We start from the raw sequence: 24,306 nt of genomic DNA on the forward strand, positions 1-24,306 counted from the left end.
TTTCGGAGTTTTAGAAGACTCTTTTAAACATATTTGTACACCTCTATGTGCACCGTATATCGTTCAGTTATTTTTTGGTCATATTTTTGAGTTCAAGGTTTGTCATATTCTGCGATAAACCCCTCAACTTATACCTATTATTTAATATTTCGTTCTAAATATCAAAATTCAGTTTCAACTTTCATATAAAATTTTCTAATTTGTGATTTTGTTTACCAAAAATGCGAAGTTGAGTACGATGTATAAATAGCATATGAAACTTTATAGCTAATAGGAATCTTCCAACTATTGCCAACCCTTCCTCAATTTTAAAATAAAAAATTTGACATATTTATAATTTTATTGTTTATTTTGATTCATATCTTACAACAGGAGAGTATAATTTGGTATAATAATATTATCTGTATCTGGCATCAGGGTAACTTGAGTTTTAAATAACTTATTTTTTACAAAATAGGAATATTATTTTCTGCGAAAACGTGAAATTATTTTCCCCTTTTGACTCGTTCTACATTTTATTACTCCCTGACGATCTAACATCTGATATTGATGTTGACCCTAATAAAACAAAAATATTCACCTGCTACGGACTTCTAATTTTATGTATAGCCCCTGAAATTTATATATTACCAAAGATGTATCTACTTTTGTTTATTTTATACTGAAGCATTGATTGAAATATCAGCGAACAGATTAATAAAATAAATTATACTTGCTGATTTTAATATTTTTATAAAAACTATTTGTTGGTCGAGGAATAATTTGCATTAACACGTGGACATTCTATAGAATATAGGTAAAATACAATTGTTAAGTATACGAATAATGCTCATGTACAGTATGTTTATTGCTCTAAAAGGCTCGTTTCATTATAACAGTTATACTCCTGAAAAATCGATTGTTCAATAAGTTTTGCTCAAGAAGTTTCATCATTTTATTTATGTAAATTCCATGTTTGAAAAACTTCTATTGAAGAGGATAAAACCAATCATTGAAGAAAACTCCACGATTGATCAGGTTCACAGCTACTTCACAGTTCAAATGCTTCTCCATAACCAACTTTCAAACATTTTAGAGTCATATATAACTCAGTCATATTTCAGTTTGGTGTTATCTTCAAAGTGTTGAAACTGCAGTCCTTGCCATTGGAGATAACAACACTGAGTCAACCGAAAAGTGGCAAAACGCTATTGTCGAAATAAAATGGTAGAAAAATGGCATATCAAAATAAATCAGTACAAGCCAGCTTATATAAATCATACGTAAAGGCATAAATAAAATAGTTCCATATGGGAATACAGCAAAACATCTGGGCGTGACCCTCCAAAACTCAGGTGGAAACCAACTCAAGCTGAAATACAAAAATATGTGTTGGCTATTATGTAAACATTCAACTCTGTCAGTATATAATAAGGTTTTGCTTTACCAACAAGCCTTGAAACTAGTGTGGACTTATTTATGCAATTAGTAAACGGATCTTTAATTATATACGGTTAAGATCACAGTCTTTCGGAGTTCAAAAATCAGTTAACTAATCTAACTGATAGCGATATTAGCTCTTCTTGGTTTTAGTCATTCGTAATGATACGTGAGATTAGAGGAAAATAAATTTTTAGAGATTACATGCAATAATAAAATGTATCTAATGTATTCTAGATCGTGTTTTCCTGACTGAATATTAAAAGTCAAACACCGAAAGAGCTCTGAGATATTTTAGCAGTAGAATCAACTATTTCGAGACATTGACAAGCGATGGAAAGGAGTGGAAGGGCATAAATAGCTACTGCACAATTAAGTGAATATGCTGTTTTTAACCATTTCAATATTGCTGACCAGAAAGGTTGATATACCACGACAATCCTAATTATAAAAAGTCATGAGTTAGTTCAGGAGGTCTATCTATATCGACACTGAAGTGGTATATTCATCGTGTTGCTGTGGGATCAGGTAAGTGCATTACAAACTACTCAAACTCAATGAAGCTGCTACTGCAGGTTAAATACATTTATACGACATGTCGTTAGAAAAGGATCAGCAATAGCCAGTAATACGCAATAAAGACGTAAAGCCATTTCCACCACACCCAATAAATTTACCAGAGATACCGTTTTATGTTTACCACTAGCTCAGATCGATGCAGCAACTATTCTGGTACTTGTATGACTAGTACACGATTTCGAGTTGCTGAAAAAGTGAGAAAAGTTGTTGAAAATCATGCCAAATATTTTGATTATTACATGTTTGGCTTTTCTCAATAACTATATTTTTAATATGAAAAAATATATATAACAAATATAACAAACATATTACTAGTATATTTCCATGTTTTCCATTTCCATCAAACAAGGAAATTTTCCAGTCGATGTTTATGCATTCTGTAACTCAGTTTCTTGAGCATCAAGTTACGTTTAGGACATTATCCAATAATGTTCGACTTTCAATCAATACCGAGAATAATTAACGTAATTAAGACAACGACACGTTTTCCATGTCCGACCAATTTATCCACACCAAGTGATTAATTCCCAAATACATTAAGACGTCCCTGTATACGGATCCATACGTGAGGATATTTATAATTAGAACATGACATCTAATTTAAATAATAGGTTCGGTAGTTTGGCGTCTATTTAACTTTAGTTCGTGTATTATAATTTGGTTGATTAGGTTTGTGGATACGGGTATGTATAATGTTTAGTTTGTAATAATATGGTTAAAATGAAGGTCCACTAACGAATTGTATTTGTAGTTACTATGAAGGTCAGCTTCTATATTTAGACATCAGAAATAATTATTTGCCAATGTAATATTTTTTGTTTCACAAAATATTTTTCTATGGTGGTGGGTGTATTATACTCTACAAATATGAAAAAAAAATGTTTTTCATGTTCTAAAACTTAGCTCTCCTTTGTTTGATGGATCTCATTTGTTTAATCTTATCATATATGCTCATATAAGCTGAATAACCCAATAACGCTAAATCGAGAACTACTATGTTATATAGGGAATTGCCAAAATCCTCAATTTTAATAATTAGAGTACATTGTTTAACAGTTGTTCACATTATCATTTTGAATTTTTGCTAATAGATATCACTGATCAATACATGCTGGAACCCAATGCTTAGATATGATTTCGAAGTCAATCACTATATCAGTCATTTTGTGACGGTTATTCTTACAACAGTAAACAAGGATCCAAACTTTTATGTATATTTGTGATCCACTATTATTGAAGAGTCCCATTGCTTCACCATAGCCATGCTAGAGACCACAAAAGTCCTATTTAAACAACAAGCTCTTTTAATCCTAATTGATCAAATGGTAATAAGTCTGAAAGTAATTTGAGAGTTGTAGCTCGATATTCGTCCAAGAAGTCTTGCGTTTCATTGCCTTTGAACTTTTTTGGTCACCCAGGCGTTATTTCTCATCGGTAGCAATTTCAGTACTTTTAACTCTTGAAAATAAAACCGAATATTGGGATCATAATAAGTAACATCACTATAAGTTTCTAGAAAGGTTTGATCAACTTCGGCAGCATATTTCTTCAAATCAGACAATAAAAGTAATAAATATTAATAGTATACATTGAATAGATGGGATGAGACACTGTTATTTTATGTAAAGGAATACCAAAACCTAGGAAATTAAAGATTGTTTGCATTTTCACATTTTCACCAATATATATCACTGATCAATACATGCTGGAACCCAATGCTTATATATGATATCGAAACTATTTTTGAATGTTTACACTTTTTCAACTCCGTTCACTATTCCCATCACCAAGATTCTCTATTTATTTATAACATTCGGAAATTAAAAGATAAGTCAATCACTATTTCAGCCATTTTGTGGCGGTTATTCTTACAACAGTAAACAAGGATCCAAACTTTTATGTATGTTTGTGTTCCACTATTATTGAAGAGTCCCATTGCTTTACCATAGCCATGCTTAGAGACCATAAAAGTCCTATTTAAACAACAAGCTCTTTTAATCCTAATTGATCAAATGGTAATAAGTCTGAAAGTAATTTGAGAGTTGTAGCTCGATATTCGTCCAAAAAGTCTTGCTTTTCATTGTCTTTGAACTTTTTTGGTCACCCAGGCGTTATTTCTCATCGGTAGTAATTTCAGTCCTTTTAACTCTTGAAAATAAAACCGAATATTGGGATCATAATAAGTAACATCACTATAAGTTTCTAGAAAGGTTTGATCAACTTCGGCAGCATATTTCTTCAAATCAGACAATAAAAGTAATGAATGTCAATAGTATACATTGAATAAATGGGATGGGACACTGTTATTTTATGTAAAGGAATACCGAAACTCAGGAAAATAAAGATTGTATGCATTTTCACATTTTCACCAATATATATTTCACCACCTATTTTTAATTTCGGTTCCAATTTCAGATACTTTAAGAATTAAAATTTAAAAAAAAATTCTAAAGCCCAAAATTATTGTTTTGTTGCATGTTTTGCTAATAAGGATATTATTAAAAATCTGGTTGGATATTTAATTTGTTTTCAATGGACCAGAAAAAATTTGGAGCCTCCTGGAAATTTAATATCATATCTACCTGGGAAGCTAATGAAAATGTCCCATTTTAAGGCACGTCTTTTGGCTTTATAAAAGACCAGCGGATTCTATAAAGCTATTGTTAGGTTTGTATAAAAATTTCAGGATCAGTTCAAAGCTAATTTGATCTTTTGTCGTCTTAAAATTATTATTTTAGACAGATTCATTAAATTGTTTTTCTTTATAATATTTGGAGAAATATTATGCGGATATTACTTCAGCTTGAGAGTCTAATTTCTAAGCCTACGTTGGTGATATTTTGGGGTCTATGCCATTATCCCTAATGCTTCCTTTATTAAGGTTTGAATATATAAATATTTTTTATTCGATTTAAATTAAACAAATTTAATTAATAAACCCTATTCGAACACTAAGTTTACTTTATGCCGTAATCCATAGGAAACTTCAGAGGTAACTCGAATAAATAATTAATTCAAATTGTACAAGAAACAAAAGGGTCTGAATATAGAAATAGAAATACAGAAGTGCTTATGGGGAACTTCCGGTGTAGATATGAAGTCTGGAATCTAATTGTTTATCTCTAAATGATAATTCCTAAGGTGATTGGAACGAGCTCTAAAAATAAAGTACATGTTGTTTATTATTTAAGTTAAGGTTGCGATGATAGCTGATTTTGAAAAATTATTCTATAAGGTATTTTTTTCGAGGTTTTCTGACGGCAATGCCTTTTTAAGATTTAAATTAGCACCAAAAGTTCACTAAAATTTACTAAAAGTATTGAGTTTGAAACTGTTTATTTTAATAAAATTAATAAAGCCCTTTAATGCTATAATAATATATGTAGGGCTTCTCCTATTCACTATTATGTTGGTTTCATTGATTAGTCAGACTGTTACCTGCTGCTTTACACCTAAGTCATTCGCGAGAGGTCATTCAAAGCATTGAGTTTCAAGATGTTTTTTAAGAAATTTTTAAGGGGTTCCAGGGGTTGCTTTCACTATTAATTAATATTTTATATTTCACTGTTTTTCACTCAGTGTTAAAATACTAGAATAGTATTTTGTTTATTGCTATGGATTCGTTGAAAACCGTATAGGTTTTATAACTTTATAATAGACAAATACTATTTTGTAACGGCAAACAATTGGAATGTTCTTCCTCTCAAGCAGATAGTACAGTATGAGTCCATATTTAAATTTTAGTCTATTTTTGTTTATTAATATGCTTCTTCACAGTTTTTCACTAATTAATAGGAACTGTTTCATTCCGATTATATTGATACGCTAGTTTTAATTAAATAGAAAATAGTTATTTTTCAAAAATTGTAATTTTTATTGAATCATATAGTTATATATAGTATCATATAGTGTTTATGCCTTCACAACTGTGATGTTATACGCGCACTTTTTAGTAATATTTTAAATGACTTTTTGCATTGTGAGTTCATTCAGAGGAGATCCTCTTTTAAATATACAGGTCGTTGTGAACTTGTTGCCATTGATCCTTGACGCAATAAAAAAGAAATCAAATGCTATTTACCTACATAGTCAATTTAAAATAGCAGTGAAATAGGAAACGTCGCAATGTCGCCGCAGCTACTCTGAGTTTTAGTACATTTAGGCTCTGACATATAACAAAATTTTAATATAAATAAAATAATTGAAAAAATATTCTATTAAATATAAATTATATTAATATTATAGTACATCAAATGCATTTATAATAGAAGCACTTACAACTACAATTAATCTTACAGCCACAATAATTTATAGATTAAAGTTGTTTTATTATATATTCATTGAGCCTTTTTCCACACTAGTATCGTCAGGTTTTCTAGACGCGTTTTTGTATATAGTGGTATCCCTCGAAGGCCTAATCAACTTAATTAACAATTATATATCTAACTAATGTATTTTACTTTCATTAGCATATTTAGGTTTTACGCTTAGCTCTTATTTCTTTTGATGCAGTGTATCCTTGTAAAGTCATTATAATATTGCTCTATTTCTCTTTAGTTTATCCTGTTACTATCTGTATACATCTTTCTTAATAAAACTACATTTAATCACTGCATACTCCTTAATGAATTTGCTATATCTGCAAAACACTTAGCGTTATTTCTCTACCCATACATGTTAACCAAGCTTTCGTGTATATTCTGAACAATAACACACATGCTCATAAAGCTTTCACACTCTATAATACAATTCCCTACAATTAAAGTATATTAATTGTATACTGACCTTTAGTGGTATCCTCTTTCATCACCCTGTCTTCGTAATCGTCAGCATTGAATCATAAACCAACATTCATAAAGTTTTATTGAATCACAGTCACTTTCAAAAATACCAGTCAAGTTAACAACCAAGCTGTTTATTTCCAATTTATTAAAAACTTGCTCAAGTATTTACCATTTGTCAATGTCTTCGTCAATCTGTCTGATCGAGCTCATACAAAACGAAGGTGTTATTTTCGACAATACCTCTTTCCATAAATCCAGACAGTTCTGGCTTCAATATCCTCCTCGACCTGAATATCTATTGTAATAATTCTTTCCAATACCCCATATCAACTCAATTAGATTAAAAATGCAGTGATAGGGAGGGAGACATAATACTCTGCGGCCATAACATTCAGTAATCTGATCTACTATGTATATTTTCTCAGGCTTAATTCTAAAAAAGTATATTACATAAAATGCAATTAAATATTTCATTTATATTTACCGAGTAATAGTTTGAAATAGTTCATTCCTTAACATGATTTTCTCGAAACTTATTTTATGTACTTTAAGCCATTCCTTAATTGCAGCCTTTGTTGACGAACTTGTTGGGATTTTCTCCACCAGTGTACTATATATACATGGTAGATATGGTGCATTGTACATAACAATAACTGATGGTTCCTACAAGTGTTTTAAAAGCTGATTTTCAAACTATTTCAGAGACAAGTTATGGCCCATTTCTTCATGGTAGTCACCCTTGGATTTGGAAACGTGGAAACACTAATTCTACACCAGGAATAAAACCATTCCTGTTTCCAGCATGAAGAACTATATGGCTGTAATGAATAAATGTTATAACTAATAAAACCTAATCTATAGTTATTCCAAAGTTTACATTTTTCCATGAACTTTTGTTGTCTTTACACTATATTTATTAACATCTTGCCATGAGCCAGCCAATGTACCATTCCGAAATATTCATGCCTCTTTTAAATATATAAATTGATATAATTCTTCTTTGATTTTGTCAAATGTTTTTAAAAATTGTATTCTTTTAAAGCAATCTCTGGAAGTTCCATTAAACCCCTTCGTGGATTATATTTACACCACTTAAATCCTATATTATCCAACAATGTATGAAAGGATGTTCTTCATCTCTCAAATAGCTGTATATCTTTTGGATTTTTGTGGATACCTTCCAGACTAACAATTTTCTCTGAAATAATTGTATTAAATTTTGTTTCGATTGAAAAAACTACTTACTGTTTTATACATTTGGTATATTTGATCTCTGAAACGCCAAGATTGATCTTGCTTCGTCACCTGTTTCGCATAAATACGTTTTTTTTGGCGAATTTAAGATTATATTGTTTTGTATTTTTTGAGATAATTTAGTGACCATGTCCGTACTAATATACTGTGCAGCTGCAAGGCGCAAAAAATATTTTCAATAAAATCCGCGGCGATTTCAAATTTATTAAAACAAAGCCTTAAAACAACGTTTGCCGGTTTATAACCTGTAATTATAATGTTTTGAAGAATTTTCAGACGTTTGGCAAACAGACAACTTTTGCAAGCTCATTCCGTTACATGTTCAAACTTCTCTAACAGAATTCTATCTCTTTTTAAATATAATAGTTACATATTGACACTCGTGTCACTGCTATTTTGAATTGACCATATAATTCTAATGAAATGAAAGATAACAATGTCAGAAATGCCTCAATATCATTAACATTAGGAAAGAAGATCTCGGTTTTCATATTGCAATATAAAAATGCTATACCAAATAGAGATACGATCTTACAACAATACTTCATCATTTATTGTATACTAAATACTGATCTGCGTCTAAGTATTATAACCCAATCTCTGTACATGTTACAGAATATCACTTTATTTTATTTTCCTATGCTATTACGCATATATATGCGTACATATCCTATACAATGTTGAAAATACATAGGAAAATCAATTTGTCTCAATATTTATTAAAAAAACTTGCATGGTCCAATTTAACTATTCAAAACCATTATATTTCGATTCTACTGTTTATCGGTCGTGTATTTGAACGTTTTTTAATTCCTAGCTTCGTAGGTGGCCTAAGTCTCACTACAATTTTTCAAAGCTGATTAGGTTGACTTTTCCATGGAAAAGCCAAATAAACCTAGTCAAGTGACATATTTCTATTACGTTTTCGAAAAGTTCTATGCGCTAGTTAATCCAGCATAACCTTTACTTTGTTTATTTTACAGCTTTCGAATGAGAATATCCGTATCAAATTAGTTTAAGATTGTTTTTATCCAGTTACTTAATAACTATATTAATTCTATTTTACACGTTAATATTTAACCTGATTATCCACCGAACCCTGTTGAGTTATAGATGAGGATACAGATTGCATTGAAAAATACAGTTGTCTTCCTTTTTCTGCTGCTAGTTTTCTCTACTAAATAATAAATTATTATTATTTACTAGCAAATAACTATTTACTAAAATTTACTACCTAACTACAATTATCGTAAACGTGGCTGTGGAATATATGAAGCTAGTTTAGTATAAAAATTCGCATGTACGACAATATTCTTGTCCAGTCTTCTGTGTAGACCGGATATTTTGTTGAACTTGGTACTGATTAAATAGTTACATTAGCCTTTATTGGTGATACTCCTCTGTCAGGTTTCTATTGGTAGCTCTATAGACTGGATCATAAGTTCAATTAGAAATATCTCCATTTATTATCGGTATATAAATATATTCGCATATATTATATATTAAAACAACGCTGTCAAAACAAGGTGTTTCGTTTGATTACCAATGCCTATCGCTACGTAACCAGCGAAGAACTGCACGATGACTTGGAAATCAAAAGAGATTTGCGAAGTTATTGAAGATTTTGCCTTGAAACACGAAAGAAGATTACTAAATTATATTAACGTGGAAGCAATAGAACTGCTTAACAGCGCGCACGATGTCAGGAGATTGAAGCGAATCAATCCATACGAACTTATATAAAGTGTATACCTTTAGTGTAAACTATAGCTAAAAGTTATTATAATTTTATTATTGAGGAATACATATTGATGTATTTTCTCGCACTCGTTCTGCTTATGAATTAATCCAAGTACAAATAAAAAGCATTAATAAATTAAGGTATAATTAAAATTGTATTAAGCGTATCTAATAAAGATGTTATAAAAAATAATAAATACAATGCGCTATATAAATGTAGTGTACTGTAACGTTATGTACCATATATGTTAGATATATTTTGGATAATTTGTTCTGCAAGTTTTATAATGAACATTTTAACATATGTATGTACACTTACAAGATAAGGTAAAAGAGTCATTTGATTGCTGAAGCATCAGCTCGTTCTCTCTAAGTATATTTTGATACTATAAGGGTCAAAAATATTTTTGCTATATTAAATAAATATAATTTCCTCTAGGTACTATGACCCCTACTTGAAATTTATTGAATATTAATGAAAATTTGAAATACAAAATATTAACATATAATACATACAATAGTTTTAAGGGTCCACATTTTTCAGGCATTTAAATTGTACAAAAGAAACTTCATTATAACCAACTCATTCTGCATCCATAAATACAAGAAAAAGAAAAAAGGTTCTGTATCCGACAAAGAGCTCTCTATTGTTGAAATAAACTCCACACCATCTTCTTCACATCGCCATTATTTAAAAATGTTTTTTATAACGATAAAATCATAGCATTTATAACTGCCAAAAAGGAACCTTTAAGAAAGACAATATCTGTCCTTTCTTCAATATGGACATGTTTTATATTGTTGGATGATCGTTTAGAATATTAATTCAAAGAACGGATTACATTTGAAATTCAAAATTTAAACCATTCGGTGGGGTCAGGTCAAAGAAAACTCATTTGGCTCCACTCCAGGAAACTTTTTGGCTTCATTTGAATATTGTTTGGTCGTGTTTGTCTTATTTTAATGTAAATCAAACACTAGACGATTATTCTTTGTTTATGACCGATTTCAGTTGACAAAGAAAATCAATTTATATGTACCTTTATTTTTAAATCCATATTTAGATAGAGTGGTAGTATATTTAGTTCAAGGTAGTATTTTTAGTTCTAATCCGCATGGATTAAGATGCATCTAAACGTCTCGACTAGTAGTTTGTTTTTTTCCTTTTCTATTACTATTTGTTCTGGAGAATATTCGGCTTGGTAGTTTATTTATGCCATTGCTGCTTAAGTATTCTTTTAAAGTAGTTTTTACATATTCTCTCTTACCTCACTTAATATCCCTTGTAACCCCTTACACATTGGTGTTGGCTTAATAAACTGTTCAGTATATTTTTCAATGTAATTTTTATAATTAAAGGCATGCTTTGGTATCAGAATAATCATTTATGGGAACGAAAACCTAATGTATGTTAAAACCAGGTATACTGGAAAGTCTTTACATCAGATTTTTGGAAAAAAAAACTTATGAAAAATATACTTATGCAAAGTATTGGCCATTTTATTACAAACATGTTGCCCACATTTCAGACAATTTATGGATGCCATCTTATAAAAACTCTTTTCTCTTCGAGCAAAAGCATTCATCGAACCATTTCTCAACTTCTTCGAAACTGGCAAAAAGCTGTTCTGTCAGTGCGTATCCTATTAATGCGAAAAGTTGATAGTCAGACGACGCAATGTTTGAAGAGTATCGTATCTTCATGACCAATTCTGGACGTTTTTCAATCAATATATGGCTCATATTGATCATTTGTCGTCGATAGCGATCACTACTTCACTAGATTTCAATAGTTCCTAGTACACCACGCTACTCTCGTCCTACCAAATAGAGAGCAATTTGTGTTGCGACCAAAACAATTTGGCTTTGAAATAGGCCCGGGCGGCTTCGCCAGGTGTTAACCATGATTTTTTGCGCTTTGGATTTTTCAAAATAAATTAACTTTTCATCTTCAGTCACTATTCGATACAGAAATGACATCCGGTCATACCTTTGAAACGGCATTTCACAGACGATTTTTCAATTTTCCATTTGCTTGTCACTCAACTGATATGGCACCGACCTCCTTATCTTTCGAATTTCTCCATTATTCGTAATACGTCACTAAGTGGTTCTTGGGCTACATGTAACACTTCTGTTAATTATTTTTGAGTTTGGCTTAGATCTTCAACCAATAACTACAAGAACGCTCTTTATCATGCCCATCGAAATTACCTGTTTTGAATTTTCGAAACCACGCTTCACATGTTTATAATATTAGAGCATGGCCAATGTTAGTTTCTATCAACACACGATGACTTTCGGCGGCTTTTTTCTTTTGATTAAATTAGAAAAGTAATGCGTGTTGCAAATGCCGCAATAAATGCGTTTGATGGTCCATTTTTTACTTATTCAGAATTTTCAAATCATGTGCAAACCAAGCATGGCTGCACTGAGCTGAAGGAGTAGTAATTAGAAGTCGCCATGTATGGTGAGTGCGTTGAATTGAAACTTCCTTTTCGATCTCAACTAGTATACCCTTTACAGCACTTGCAACATGTTTCGCAAGGAATTTTCCAACAACGCATCAATAGTCTTTTAATTTGTTCAGTTGCCGTCAGTAGATATCTTACAGTAACAGTTAAGAGTCGTTTGTAGTATTTCATCATACATTATAGCTTTCTGTCTTTTACATATAACAGGTCAATTGAAAAGTCCTCGGCCTACCATAATAAAACTCATTCTTTTGGCAAAATTAGTTTTTTTCATCAACATAATTCGCTTCAAGGGTAATACACTGATTGTAGCGACCCTTCAACTTTTCGATACCACCTTTTTGTAGTACGATTTGTCCCTTGGTTCAAAATAAGCCTCAGTTTCGGCGATCACATCTTCATTCGGCGAAAATTTCTTCCCAGCTAGCATACTTTTGAGATCTGAGAACAGGAAATAGTTGCTCGGAGCCAAATCTGGGGAATACGGTGGATGAGGAAGCAAATTCGAAGTCCAATTCATGATTTTTTGCCATTGTTTTCACTGACACGGTGCATTAGCTTGGTAAATAGCAGTTTCTTTTTCTGCGGCATATGCAATTTTCAGGCACGAAACTTGACACTTTCAAGGAGGTCCATGACAGTATTATTTTCATAAAATATAGCACATATAATTTTAAAGTTTGATGTCAGCACAATAAAACTACATATGTGTCACATCATAAGATTGCATGTTTGATCCCACTGAAATCTGTTTCAAATGATTTCAAATGCTTAAAAACTTTGATAACATTTCGTCAAAATTCATTAATTTTACCTATTGAGCAGCAGCTACAAGACTTTATAGTTCTACAATACGTAATCTCGATTATAATTATGCTGGAAAATTAATAATAGCACGTCTTTTTTTCCTTATTTATCAGCTAACAGCTAAAAAACCTGCATTTACCTGTTTTCGGAATCAACACACAACACCAACGTCCTCTTGATTCATTCGAAAAAGCAAACAATAACAATAAGCGTGACTAATTGATGAGCTGTACTTATGATTTATCTAATGAAAGCCCTCGTGGATAATTAGTGTTCAAATTGATTTCCTGTCGTAATTGATTTGGGAAAATTATTCGAAATTAAGATTTTTTCATACACATAGATAGCAATCATTGGACGTTTAATAATAGAGCGGGGATATTTGCCATTGATTATTCACTGTTTCGGGTACAATCATGTGTAATTACATAAGCGACGGTCGTTGTTTATTGTTTCCGGATTCCCATTGTCTCTGTTCTTCGTTATACATGGAAACTAATTAAATTAATAATATGCCAAACTTAAATATGTATTATAATTAATTTTAACATCTTTAGTGTAAACTATTGATATTTCAATATAACTTATTTTATTAGATGTGACTAATGTTATATTAATTATAAATATAAATATTTATAAATTAATCTGGTTAAGTTCGATTCAGAGTTCTGATTTCCGACGCTTTATCCAGTAATTGTATAGTTTTCATATTGTGTTGATTTAGTTAATAACCTTCTTTCATATTCTATGACAAAATATTTAATAACTTCAGGGATCCATAGAATTTCGGTATCATCGTGCAGTTCTTTGTTCGTTATCTAGCTATAAGCATTGAGAGTTAATCTAAATTTTTTTTGCCAATGTTGAATTATTAATCAGTTTGACAACTTGGTGTAGCCCCATACTTCGACTCTAAAAGCTGAAATAGGCTTTACTATGGACTGATGAATGAATTATTTTTATCTTTTGAGGGTATCTTCATACTAACCTTTTTTTCAGTTTTGTACCTGGTCTGTTCAGTCATTTTTAACGTGATATTTCAAATTTAGTCAGCTATCGAAATGGATGCCGTTTTATTCTGCTGATTTTACTTGAGCAATTGCGTATTCCTCAAGTATTATAATTAGGTGCAGAAAAAATATTTACTCATTTATGACGTTTTAGATAAATGTATATTGAATAAAATATGTAGTATTATAAAAGTTCCATTAAATTAAAAAAAAACCTATAACCATCTCAGTAACATTTCCTACAAAACTGAAACGATATAAATAATGGAAAATTCGTAATATCGACACAAATAATCGATACTGGCGACAGATCATTTTATATGTTATTGTGCTCTAAAATTATAATATCGTTTCCTCATTTTTTATGTAGTATCTCGAACACATATCAAAGCCGAAGCAATAAAATGCAAATCTATCGTGAAAACCAATGAAACGAACACAAGGAAAACAATATAAAGCACATTTCCGAAATTTCTAGAGAATGACACCAATTTCACTCCGAAAAATGTTCAACTTTTATTGTTTTGAATCGTATTATTTAAGTGTTTAGGGCGTCTACATATTATTAAAGGTAGTACTGACATGAAAGATGAATGCTAATTTTTAGTTAGTGTAGTTATATATTTAGCTTAGTCAAAAATGATTTAACCTTTTTAAATACTTTTGTATGTACTATTTGCTTTATAAGAGAGTTGGTTTAAAATAGGGAATATCCAAGGGTACAGCTTAAAATTCTGCTGTCGACAGGCCTAAACCTGAAGCATCGAGCTTATTCTGGTGTTCGGTCTTATGCAAATAATTCAATACAATTGTTTTGTTGATGTTGAGTTCTATAATAGATAAATAAATCCGTTCACTTTTTTAAACAATAATCAATAATCGGTTTTTTAACGATAAACCGATGAGGATGAGGTCCATCTTTTACATTAAACCTTTTGGAACGACGAGACACTATGCACCTCCATAAGAACCACACAATTTTAGATGGACCTGCGCTTCCTTTATACCCTTCCGAAAGTTGAAAAAAAATATGTAATCAAAATTTAAGTTGGAATAACTTTCCTTAAGATGCAACTTGTGACAAAAATATTTTACGTATCTTTATATATATATATATATATATATATATATATATATATATAATTCTATAAAGTTTTATTAACTATTACCTTTTAAAGACAATACAGTATAGCTTCATTGAATAAGTACTAGAGTCATGCGACTTTGAACTCTAAAAAATCGAACATGCTTTTCCCCAAACTTAAATTCAAAAATGTTTAACCTTTCTACGCCAGCTTTACATAAATCAGTCACCAAAATAAGGTTAGCACTTAATTTTACATGAATTGGTAGTGACATTTATAGCAGATAGAACATTTAAAAGTGCAAATGTGAAGACTAGATTTTGTAATCAAACACAATTACATATACTAAACTTACTAAACTAAAATATTGTATAATAAATAAGTTGTAACCAATTCATAATATACATTTAATTTTATATACGTTAAATTAGTTTACAATTCTTGGTGTATTGATGATAATGTTTCACTAATCATTAATAGTTCTAAAAATACCCTTTTTGTTTTACATTTCAAATATATCAGTATATAGACCAGTATATCTATAATGGTTGCTTCCTTGTTTTACACATTAGGTATTTTACACCATCTAAGCTATTGAATATAAAGTTACTCACTGTGTATAATTAATTCTTCTATAATTCTTAATCCGGCTCGATGAAAAAAATTTTGGTCTTCTACAGATATTGGAGAAACTCTTCGCTAGCTCCCGGGGTTTAACTGCCTGCTGCTGATGCTGACTTCAATTTGTCTTGATTACTCGTAGCTGAAGATTTTTGGGATGTAAACAATAAAAGACTCCCTGTACTTATTACTATTTTTTATTTATTCAGCTGTTTACAACGAACTGAATCATGGCGATGGTTCCGTTTAGGCCTTTCAAACTCGACCTCTTGAACGTGAGTGTTTCATACAATGCTCTCTGGCTGTCTTACCATGGTGGGCATGCAGTCCCGTGAGAAAATATTATTTTCCAAGTGCTTTACCACAACAACGGATTTCAAATTTTTAAATAAAAGAACGTAGTTAACTACTAAAAACTAAGTACTAAACGTAATTTAATATTTATTAAAAAATTTACAAATGTGATCAACAATAGCTGTTGGTCCATTAGAAAACTCTCAATACTCTGAGCTTCAGGAAAATGGTCAAAATTCCATAAGAAGCAAGTTATAATGTAAACTTAAAGATACTTAATATTTTGATATGTAAAAAGTATCTTGACATCTTTTTTTTGATACTAATAAGATAAATTCATACATGTACCGTCACGAACTTGATGAAACCACAAGGGCGCGAGAAAATAATCTTATTTCCATTCGTTTTCACCAGCCTAACATATTCCGTTTTTTTTTCTTCTGCAGTAACCAAATTCATTCGTATCGGCATCGCTGACAAGAATGATAATCCACCGTATTTCGACAAAGCCCTGTACGAAGCGGAAGTCGACGAGAATGAGGATATTCAGCATACTGTCCTTACTGTCACCGCCAAAGATCACGACGAATGTAAGTAGATCCCTTTTTTTTATCTGATATCTTGCTGAAATTGCAAACCTCTACAAACGTTCATTTACGTTGGGGGTTGTTATTGAGATTTTATGACTGATACGGGGATGATGATGATGATGCATTTCATCTTGCCCAACATATTTCTTTAGGTAAAAGTTGATTTATGTAACACGAGTTATAGTAAGGTATATGTTACGTTTCATAATATTATATTCGTCTCTATTTTTAATGGAAATTGCTCTAAAATGATTAAGGAGCATTAAATAATTATACAAGTACATTTATTTTAAATAAAAAAACAACTTTTCCAAAATTAAAATGTTTTAAATTATAAATAACTTGAAATTCAGAACTGGAATAGAGGTTTTGCTGCTACACGTATTCCTTAATTTCTCTTACGTTTAATCAATTATCTAATAAATTCGTTAGTGATTAAATAATTATTACAGTAGATGAAACTTAATACCCCTTTCCTCAAAGAAATTAATTGACTTATAGGATAATTATATGCCAATTAGGAAAAATGGAATCTAAGGGCAATTCGTCTTTCTCTAGAATCTTAAGCTGATAACTTTTTGTCATAATTTACTCACTACTAACTTTATAATCAATTCATTAAAACATTAATTGAAATAATACTGGTTAAATAATACAAAACAAAACATAATCAGTTAATTAAAAGACTAAGAGTCTTAAATTAATTTTAAAGCTGAAGGCTGATGAAAAGTCATGGTTTTTCAAAACATTACAAAATGCACAGCTATATATACAAATCTCTAAACTAGTTTCAAAGGGTTTTGTAATTTGAAGCTTTACTGTGGAAAGTAGACGCAATATATTTTATTTAAAATATTGTCTATCGATAGCCGCTACTTTTTTCATCTTTCAGTCAATTTACAGATACCATCTGGTAACATCGATTTACATTTTGACGCTATCTGCGAATCGATCTATTTTTTATATGTATGCGCATAAGAAGTGAAGCTTAGATAGTTCTCGACTCATATATCGGGATAAGTAATAATCAAAAAAGTAAGGTCTGGAGATTACTGCTGGTAGGGTAGCTCTACCGATTTTACTGTTTTCAAGTATTTTTTCACCGCATTTGCGAAATACGATCAAGCATTGTCATGCTGAGGAACAATATTGCGGTGTCTTTGCTCGTATTCCGACCGTATTTCGCGCAGTGCTCAGTTCAAATGCATTAATTGTAATTGATGGCGATATTGGCCTTCAAATTTGTTGGCTGTTCAAAACGCTATTTCCCTTCGGTATAAAAATCATCACTATTAAAACGTGGAAATAAGTATTCACATGTTGAAAATGATAGCAGGGTTGCCTGAAGCTTCACATAAAATTAAATAACCTTGAGCAGCCTTTTAAAATTAAAAATAAAAACTTCCCGCAAATGCAAATTTACTCTGTACTACCTTAGACGTTTGCAGTATACTGAAATATCTGAAAAGAATGAATAATCTGAATAATCTTCAATATCTACCCCGAGCTATTTAATTCAAAACTAACACCATCTGTTATAAACCTTTTGAAACTTAACTTAAAGGCCGATACTGGTTCCTATCTCCTTCGCTAATTTTGTATATCACAACAAGTATCTGTTTGCTGAAAATATTTTTTTTGCAAGAACTATATGTTAACTGTAAATTTATAACAACTCGACAGTCAACTTTGATCAGCATTAAATAAATTAATTTAAAATCAGCAATTAGAAAAAGAGAACTATGAAAAATGGTCTTTGATTAGTTTGCGATTCTCTTACATTTACATATACTTTTAAATTATGAAAAGTATAAGGTTTAAAACAAAAGCTTTTATTCACTTAAAAGTTAACGGAAATTAACTGATTCTATTTTAATGGAAAAGATATGAAACGACTTGCAAACAATATTTTATACCCCATCCTACTTTAATACAAAAAAAACTTATATGTCTAACCATTTCGTTTATGATATCTCACAACTAGATTAGTTTTTCTAATAATAGTCGGGCTATGTAAAAGATCTCTTCTTAAGAAGCGTCCAAAGAGATGTGCCTGGTCATTGTCCCATCTGGACAGCTAACTGTGGTAGTAAATTTATTTATGGGTATGGATGGTTGTTAAAGTTTAGTGTGTTCAATATCGAATAATTCTGGCTGAGAAACTAGTTTTTTACAGTATGCGTGTGTTCTCATTCCAATAGTTGATGTCTAGGGAACTTTGAGTACCTTCAGTCGATTTTTGTTGACCTTACAGTCTGATCTGCGATAATTTTAGCTGAACTTCAGTAAACTATGTCAAGAAATACGGGTAGAATTAGAGTAACTGCAGAAATATTGACGATCCAACATCAACTCGACTTAGTTTGTTGATAATTTGTTTACTTTCTTTGTGAGTAAATTAACGTACAGACAATACTTCCAATCCAGTCTTAGGAACAGATATAATACAGTTATAAATATTTTTATTTTTTTTTATTACTCTTCGTGAGTCCACAATCTGCCCTATTGGCAATAAGTATTTCTTCTGTTTATATTATATATACATGGCATGTAGAAAATCACTTCAATAAGCAATCTTCTGTATAAAATATTATCTTAATTAATTAGACTTATTCTAATGCTTATTCTAAACTCTACATATGTCCAGTAATCAGATCAGGTGGTGTTAAACGTTTTAGTCTACGCACTTCACTATCACGTCGCATATTTAGCTGATTAGCGAGTACATTGGGATGCACTGACACTCTTTCGAAGTACTTCACACATACACGTTGGATTACACTCGTTATAGGTTCTAGAGGAATATCGCGTTGTATCACTTTATTTGAAATATAGTACGGGGCATCAACAATGGCACGCAACACCTTATTTTGGAACCGTTGAATGATGGATATATTAGATTTGCTAGCGGTACCCCATAGTTGAATTCCATATGTCCAAATGGGCTTGAGTATAGACTCATACAGCAATACCTTGTTATCTAATGATAACTTGGATTTGGGCCCAATGAGCCAATACATTTGATATAATTTTAGTCCTAGTTGTTTCCGTTTAGAGAGTATGTGCTTCTTCCAGGTTAGGCGTCGATCTAAATGCATACCAAGATATTTAACATGCTCTGCTTGGGGGAGTTGACGATGATTGATACAGTTATAAATATAGTAACATAAATACGCTACACGACATAAATAATTTGGCTTGAGTGACAGAGCTTTGATCCAAATAATACCTACAAAGCCTATAAAATTAATTCGCAGCTCCCTTATATGACCAACATTAAAACTCTATGCCTTATAATATGAAAATCAGAATCTCGACTAACGATCTAAAGCTGAAAAAAAAACCAACATCAAGCACTTACGTCAATCTTGGGACCGAAAGTGTTAATTAATTCGTCTCGGAAAACATTTCCGAACAATTTAGCTTGCCGAGAGACAATTTATGTAGATTAGGCCGGGAAAGGCGCAAGTTATAAGAGGTCTCATGTAAATTTCGAGTAGCTTTACATAAATTACATAATACACTCGGTCGAGGAAATCAAAAAGTTTTCCAAATCTTTTTCGAAACTGGCCGGGCGTGACTTTGACGACATTCGTCGGCAACCGTTTCAGAGAAGGGATTAGACGGGAATTATCGACTTTTTTGTTTTTTGCACAGAGGTGGAGCTCGCTCATTCAGGGCACATCTTGGGATAACTTTTTGAATAGATAAAGGTCTATTATAAAATCACATTCATTCTCTGTATTCTTAATGTATGAGTTATATTTCAAAATCTGCGTATGAATGGTCTTTCATCTTATTCCTGCTGAATCCATCCATCGACATGTCCATCATCTAACCCACAGATGGCCACTCTATTAAAAATCGTCCATTGAGTTTTAAAGCTAACAATTCAAAGATCTAGAAGCACTGACTTGGCTACTTTGAGTATTTTTCAGCAGGTTTAAAGAATCGCGTCACAGAAAACTCTTCTTTTCAGTCATTTCCTGTGGCAATCATTGTTTCTTCTTATTTACCTTTAGATTCGGCATCAAAATAAGGATACAGCAATCTTGTCAGACAACTTGTGTTCTGTTCATCTAGACTTTTACAGACTCCTATCCACTAATTTTAAGAAACCTTTAATTCAGGTTATCGTAAGGGATCCATGTTTCAAATTTTCTTCGAAATATTGCTCCTAATATTCAACGAATTGTGTTTTTAATTTCTTTTATTTGACTTTCGTCTTAGGCATGTGCATGACAAATGTTCATACTAAATTGTAAACAAACTGCTTCCTGCTACGCTGACTTGTCGACTATTTTAGGCAAGTTCACTTAACGGATTTGGAAAATTACTTCTTATGGTTTCTGGAACAACTGCTGATTTTGGACCTAAACAGTGTTCAGTATCACCCATAAACATAGGTAGTTTTAAATTCATTATACAAATCGATAATAGTTGAGTTTCCATAAACTGGTGGAGAGCTAGTGGAAAGTTCTCTGTTCCCTGCTTGTATTCTTAACTGCCAAAAAATATATGTTTTAAAAAAACTTTATTCAACACGCCAACTTATTTAATAAAATTGACTAAATTAGAATCACGTGTCGTTGGATACAAATATCGTATAGTCAGTTAAAATATCTCTGTGTCAGACTGTAGGTTGACTAAAGCTTCCTTTCTTTTAGATATGCATAAGGTATAAACTTTCGTCTAGTTCGAAAAGACTTAGAAAGTATCAACAAAAAATATTCTGAACTACGAACGAACATTGACAAAAATATAAACATTTTTCCTACTTTAATAATGTGAGTTTACAACTTCGGGTCAGTTTTTAGACCCGAGCAAATGAGAACGATCAAAGTTATTTGATATTCTAAGGTCTGATCTTCAATCCGTCTACCAAGACGCCTAGTTAACGAGTTCGCTCATGGTGGTAGCACAGTCAGCTGACGACATTGCATTAAACGTCATTTGGAACTTGCTTTTCTGTTTCGATTCTACTTCAGAACGTGTGAAACGTTATGTAGAGAACATAAAAATCATTATTGAGACTTTTCCTCGATAAATGTTGTCGATATATATGCAGAAATAGCACGGTATAAATATCCTGACATATCATCATTTTTGAAGCCAATTCCATGTAGACAGTGATCCATTTGTTGAGGTATGAGCGTACAAAATGTCTCAAAAATGTATTTACCGTCGAGCAGTGAAAACGATTTCGTTCTGGAAGAATAGCATTTAAATTAGACATAACAAATTACTGGATTACAAATACGTAATCGACAATTTGTTGCTAAATTACCAAAAGATTGGAGCTCGAATGCCTCAAGAAATACATTTTCCTACAAAACTTGATCGAACACGAGCCACCACCAGGAAAAAAATATAGATAAAGATATAGAGAAAATATGAAGGAGTTGCCAATGATTTTGGGACGGAGATATGATCAGCTGTTGAACCCTAATGCGTGAAATAGATCTCAAGCAGTATAACAAACTCAGTTTAATCTGAGTTAATTTATGATTCTAACACTAAAGGTCAGAATTTCCCATTTCTATTAAATATAAAATATTTTGAAATAACCAATTTCTTAAACAGTTATTAAATAAAAAATTAATGATGTTTTTATTATATAAACCAGAACGAAAAGTCAAAATTATATGTAATATAGTTACTGAGTCATAAAAATATAAAATGGCAAAGGATCCAGGACACAAAAACTTGGAAATAAAATAAATGATACGTATCATAATTTTATTTTAAGTACTTTAAACGTCCTAATAACAGTCGCTTTTCGGCACATGCCTCATCCAGACCGACGCTTAGAACATGCATAATTTCTCGCTTTCCATCGAAAAGTCGAAGGGGAAAAATAAAAAATGGGCGCGAGATCTCAACGAAACCTGCGACGAACAAATCGCTTTTTTGTTATTGAAACAGATAAGACTGGCGAGATACAAAAGCGTTTGATTTGAGCGAGGTTAAAAGTCTCTGAAAAGAGCTTTCGGTTTTTTTCTTTCTCGGCTTCAGAGTCGGTCGTTTGTTACAGAGCAAAACGGTGCAAGGAGAACAAATGTATCTTTAATAGATGGAGGAAAAAAGACCTCAGGAAGGTTTCCGGAAACGGAAACTCCTATTTCCAGGTTTCTTTAAGAATACCTTTTAGTCATTTTGGAATTGAAATGTAAGAAATGTTGTCCAAACATTCATAATGACAATTTTGTTCTCTATGGCCTTTGACACTCTTCTGTCGAATGTTGAATCTGTTGATTTTCGCAAACTATTTTTGAACGGGATTATGTCAGAGCTTTACGGTGGTTGTATCAAAACTGTCCAGCCAATGTCTCTCAATGTTTGACAGGTCTCTAAAAGTATATGTCGCTTGCTTCAATGTTATGACTCTTTGATGATAGTGAGACGTATTAATTGTTGGCTAAGTTCGGGAATCTCACAACTCATAAATTCAGGGTTACAATTCACTTTAAGCACTCATCACCATAAATACCCCACAATGTCCATTGACCCTGCTCAACAATTTTCAATTTTTGGAACTTTTCAATGAGTAAACAAATAACGACAAAACCAATTCAAATAATATATGTTAATTCGCCAATTAACAGAAATGCTCTTTCAATTTTCATGAAAAATATTAATAACAAAACATTTCTGCGTTGGTTCTGCAAATAAACTTTTAAAATGATATTGTCTAAAAGTTTTCAGGTAATAAGGCTTATTTTATATAAAGTAAGCGTCAGTATCATAATTATAATAGAGGGATAAACATTCTTGGAAGTTTTCAGCTCATCTCCATTCAAATTTATACATGATGGAAGGCGCTAAGAAACTTCGGGTTCTATACGAATAAATATCGGGCAGAAAATATAACGAAAAGTTGACTGCTGGAAAGGGATAATGGAAGATTTTATGATTAATTGGAAAATATTGGTTTCACTTTTATATCGATTAACACGAAATTTCGTCTTATTTAAAATTACCTAATATTTTTTATTTGATTTGGTATATTTATTTAATTTAGACGAACACGACTTATAATAATTGCACTTTTATAATATTACTTTATTTTTATATGCCCTTTCCTGTTTAGCTTTGCATCGCAATTAACTGAATTATTTATTTCTCGATTTATTTCTAATAGATCTGCTCCTTCCAGCATCCAACAATTTGATTAATAGGAAATACATTTCTTGAATGATTTTTAATTCATATAATGGCTTGTAGAACATTGTTTCAATAAGAGATGATCTGTATAAACCTATGAACCAGAACTAATGTTAATTACTGTTCTATAGACCAATTAATTTTATAGACCAAGTACAACATTGGTCAAAAAAAATTTGTATTTTGCCCAACCCAGCCACATTAATGAAAGCTTGAGGTATACATGCAGAAATAAAGCTGAAGTGATTTATTTTTGTACGTGTTTCTTTGTTAAATTCTTAACACAATATACTTAAACTATTATTGTATATTTATTTCTAAATCCTCAAATTAATAATCCTGCCTTAGTTTGCGCAGTGGTCAAGACAGTGCAGTCATCCTGATGTTGTAATAATCGTCGGTTCGAATCCGGGTGGGGCATGGTCGTAAATTTGTTTGTCATTTCTAATTGTGTACCTGTACAGCTTCGCTAGTAATCAGATTGG

General features: G+C 31.4%; 1 protein-coding gene across 1 annotated transcript in view; it reads left to right on the forward strand.

Annotated features, from left to right (window-relative positions):
* Positions 1–24,306, forward strand: part of CadN (neural cadherin) — a 953,627-nt gene that overhangs the window by 719,083 nt on the left and 210,238 nt on the right. The window contains exon 17 of the mRNA XM_076414423.1: positions 16,514–16,657. Coding sequence (XP_076270538.1) covers positions 16,514–16,657 — 144 coding nt within the window. The remainder of the gene's footprint in view (positions 1–16,513; positions 16,658–24,306) is intronic.

The sequence above is a fragment of the Rhynchophorus ferrugineus genome, unplaced genomic scaffold (genome assembly GCF_030347505.1).
Source record: "Rhynchophorus ferrugineus isolate W39M unplaced genomic scaffold, kcgeb_rfMv2 rfM9, whole genome shotgun sequence".
Classification (NCBI taxonomy): domain Eukaryota; kingdom Metazoa; phylum Arthropoda; class Insecta; order Coleoptera; family Curculionidae; genus Rhynchophorus; species Rhynchophorus ferrugineus.